A 4,564-nucleotide genomic window follows, 5' to 3' on the forward strand; every position below is an offset into this window, starting at 1 on the left:
CTCACGGATTACGCTTACAACCCTGGGTTTAGCAGGTCAATGCTCAAACCACTGAGCTATCCCTCCCCCAATACTTTTAAAGATGTTTTCAGTTAACCCTGCTTTTGGGGGATATTGTTCAGACCTGGGTCTCTGTTTGCAGCAGGCAAGTGTGTCTGGCTCAAATCAGGCAGGACACTGAAGTGCTCAGCTGCCAGGGGAAACAGGCTCAGGGGTCGTCTCAGGACATGAGGTGTCAGCCCCCAAAAGGGTTTCTGTGATTCAACCTGTCACAGCTCCATTTTTAAAACTTAAATTAGAGCATTTTCCTACTGCACAGAGGCAGTATGAGGTTAAATCCATTAAAGAGTATGAGGTGCTAAGTTACCATGGTAATGGGGCCAGATAAGGTCCTAACATAGATATAAAGCCCTTAAAAGAACTGAGCTGGAGACATTTGCAGTGAATCAAATTCCTTTATTCAATGGAACCTTCTTCTCCGCACCATTCTCCAGAATGCTCCCTTCACCTCCTTGTTCCTCAGACTGTAGATGATGGGGTTTAACATGGGCGTGATGATCGTGTAGGACAGAGAGAGAAACTTGTCTGTGTCTGGTGAGTAGGAGGAATTGGGCTTCAGATACATAATGCAAGCAGAGCCATAGAACAGTGTCACCACGACGAGGTGTGAGGAGCAGGTGGAGAAGGACTTCCTCCTGCCCTCCCCCGATGGCATCCTCAGAATGGTGGAGATGATGAAGACGTAGGACATGAGGATCAGCATGAAGGGAAAGGTGACAAAGGACATAGCCACCATGAAGACAGCCGTTTCATTGCGGGAGGTGTCTCCACACGCCAGCTTCAGCAGTGGAGGGATGTCACAGAAGAAATGATTAATCTCGTGGGATCTGCAGAAAGGTAAGATGAATACCATGCTAGTGTGACCAAAGGACATGAGGAGACCACTGAGCCAGGATCCAGCAGCCAGTCCAGTGGACACCTTCCTGTTCATGACCACGGGGTAATGCAGAGGCTTGCATATTGCCACATAGCGATCATAGGCCATGGACGCCAAGAGAAAACACTCTGACCCACCAAGGAAAAAAGAGAAATAGGTTTGCATAGCACAGCCAATGAAAGAGATGGCTTTATCCCCAGAGAGCAGATTCCTAAGCATCTTGGGGACATTGACCGATGTGTAGCACATCTCCAGGAAGGACAGGTTCCTGAGGAAGAAGTACATGGGGGTATGAAGGGCTGGGTCAGCCAATGTGAGGACAATGATTAGAAGGTTTCCAGCCAAGGTGACTATGTAGGTGACCAGAAACACCAAGAAAAATAAATGCTGCAGACTGGGAATGTCAGAAAAACCGAGGAGAATGAATCCAGTGATTGTTGTGCTGTTTCTTCCCACTGTTTCTTGGCTAGTTTTCATCCTGAAGAAGAAAAAGAAACAATAGGCTGTCACAGAATACTTTCCCCCACTCCGTCATCCTCCACTGTCATACAATTTCTCCAGATAATCTGAGTCTTCCTGTGAATTTTAGGAAGCTAAGAATGTTCTCTTTTTTACAATTTGCTGCAACCTGTGTCTCTAATCCACTAATCCTCAAAGCTGTCCTGTGCAACATTTCTTGGAACCTGAATGAATATCTAATAAAGTTTGAATTTCTGGGTACTCTGTGCTGGATCTTAGAGCAGTTCAGTGATGGATGTTTTATGTGGCTTTTACCCATGGATCCTTCCCCCTCCCCCTAGTTTTGTGACTAAAATGTGTTATGAGATCCTGCAAATTTTCAAACAAGGTTAATCTGGGAGTGAGCGGGGATGTATCTCATGAATCCTTAACCAAATGACTCCAGTTTTAGAACATTATTTCTAACCTACTCCGGCTAATTTTCAAGTGGGTCTGCCTATACATGTAGACTTTGGGCACTTTGAAAACTCACCTTTCAAACAGACACATCTATGTAATGTTAACTTTGATGCAGTCCCATAAGGCCAAAACTGTAAAATTGACCAGTGATTTTCTGTGATTCTTCACTCTCTTATGAGCTCAATGCAAATGGAATTGCTTTGGGTCTGATTCACCACTGAGTTTCTATAGCATTATGCCACGTAAGTTCAATGGGCCAGAATCATCTGGTGTGAATAATTTATGTGGATTAACACTGCCCTTGATTTCAAAGGAGTTACACTGGTCCTAAAACTGGTGTAGTGGAGTACAAGTAAACAAGACATATAGGATGTCTGAAAATCAAGCTAAGTTGTCACAAGTTGGTCATCCAAAAGTGGAGGCACTTAATATCTGTGGCAATTTGGGTCAGGGCTCATAAAGCATGGATTGCACAATGCATAGTACCTGATATATAGTAAAGGGAAATTACCACTGACCTGAGTAGAAAAGGATGTGAATCAGACCCTGCATTACAAAAAGCTCAAGATATGATGTGTTTGAAATGATCCTAACTCATACTGTCCCAATCTACACCCAAGATCTTACCACCTCGATATTTGAGGTGTCTGAAATTCATATCCAACTTAAGATCAAAATTTTGCAACTACCCTCTATCTTCAAATGACTAAAAAAGCAGCAATTTTGTTATGGAAAAAATGACCTGCTAATAGGGACAGTCTTATTATTTATATATGTATTTGTTAAGGACCAACAATATGCTTGGTGCTGTGGATAACTAAATTACCAATATATGAATCACTGGAAGAACAACTCAAAAATAGCATAAATCCAGATGCCTACAGATCTCTGCGTGGAATGATCAAATTTGCAAACTCCTCACCACAGTGACATGTGCAAAGCGAAGGCAGACTTCTCACCAAATACAGAATTGGGGATCACAAACTAGAAGTGGAAACTGGGAGGCACAAAAAAATTTAAACACAGAGTAATGATGAAAATTTTTTTTTGGGTGGTGGGGGGAATTGGATTGACCCAAAAAAAAACCAAAAAAAATCCATATTTTTCAGTGGAATGAAAAAGTCAAAAACGTTAATTTTAGGTCAAACAAAACATTGAGTTTCAGCCAAAATGAAATATTTCATTTAATTTTTGAGGAGTCTTTACTGTTTTTAAAACACAAAATGGAAGTAAAATTTGAAATTAAAAATCATTTCAAATTGAAAAATCAAAACATTTCAATGTTTCAGGATTTTTTGGGGGGGGTACAGCATTTTTCTGAATTCAACATGAATTCATGAACTGTTTTGCTTGATCTGAATATACAGTTTTTAGTGGGAAGAAGTTCCATCTGAAAAAAATTCAACCAGCTCTGGCACTGATTATGAAGCCAATGTGACAGAGGAAAGATTGTGATGAAGAGAAACCTTCATCTCCAGTGTACCAAATATGATTAAGAGCAAGAGATTCTGCAAACTATCAAGAACTATAAAGATAATCCGTAATCAAGAATCAATTGTGGATATAAAGTTGTTACGCGCAGCAACTGTGTGAGAAGGCAAGGAGACAATAATGACACTTACCCAATGACCATTGGTTCAGACACAGGCAATAAAGAAAGAACAGATCATACTCCAACTCAAAGCCATATAAGAATTTTTTTTCCCCTTGTGGAAATATCTTAGATAAAAACGTTAAAGTACATTATTATTTCCAGAATACAGCATCCACATGAGGAGTTAATAGAAAACTATTCCACAATATACCGCTCTCCTATGCACAATACCTCGTGTAAACTCCATTTATAGGGTATGCGCTTGAACCTGATAAGCCACTGAGAATGTCCAGATAAATCGACATAGGAGCCTCTAGATTTAATATGCTCCTCAGACAGGAATGGATATAAACATGTTGAAGACATATGAGCTATGAACTATAAGAAATTGAAAGTTTTTATCCTAAAGAAATTTTGGTGAGCATTTATGTATAAGATCGTAACCAACTTTAGCCTGTGCACCAGAGGAACCTCAACTTCTCTCATCGCCTACAATCTCAGACACAGAGGGTGATGATCATCGTCACCCTCATCCTAAAGAGGATGCTTTGCTTTCCAAAGGACACGGATGGCAGTTTTTATTATTTAGTTTCCTTGCACTGTCCCTTGGGGAGTGTTGATCTTCCCGGACAATTTGTAGTCTGAATCTGCGATTGATGTATGATAATATCTGTAATGCATATGACTAAGAGCTCATCATCGACCTAAGCCACCCCAATGTGCTAACACTGTATAACAACATCATTCTATAACAAAAATATATTTCACTATATCAGAAGACCTACAAAGCGTAAATAATAGTAGTTGAGTATAATAGATTTGTTCGGCTGCTAGATCATAAGTAGAGGGGACTTCTCACACAACAGAGCATGCATATATTACTCTGTATAGAGTAAACTTCATAATTGTTTTATTAATACATAAACTATTACTAGCTTGAGACAAAAGACCAAATGATCAGAATCTCGTTAGTTACGTGGAATTGCAAGTCAAGAGAGAGGAGAGAGAGCACCAAACTTGCTGGCCACACTCTGCGCATTTAGGAGATTATTCGAAGATAATTATCGTTTTGTACTATTCATCTGCGCTTATTTACAGCTGTTAGCATGTAAATG

At 40.2% G+C, this 4,564-nt stretch overlaps 1 protein-coding gene across 1 annotated transcript; it reads right to left on the bottom strand.

The window, feature by feature from the left end:
* Window positions 1-309: 309 nt before the first annotated feature.
* LOC116828940 (olfactory receptor 10A7-like) lies at window positions 310-1,719 on the bottom strand. The gene has a single exon (XM_032787474.2). It carries the CDS (start codon window positions 1,412-1,414, stop codon window positions 461-463), a length of 954 nt encoding a protein of 317 aa, XP_032643365.1. The 5' UTR covers window positions 1,415-1,719; the 3' UTR covers window positions 310-460.
* Between the last annotated feature and the right edge of the window lie 2,845 nt (window positions 1,720-4,564).

The sequence above is a fragment of the Chelonoidis abingdonii genome, chromosome 13 (assembly GCF_003597395.2).
Source record: "Chelonoidis abingdonii isolate Lonesome George chromosome 13, CheloAbing_2.0, whole genome shotgun sequence".
Classification (NCBI taxonomy): Eukaryota; Metazoa; Chordata; order Testudines; family Testudinidae; genus Chelonoidis; species Chelonoidis abingdonii.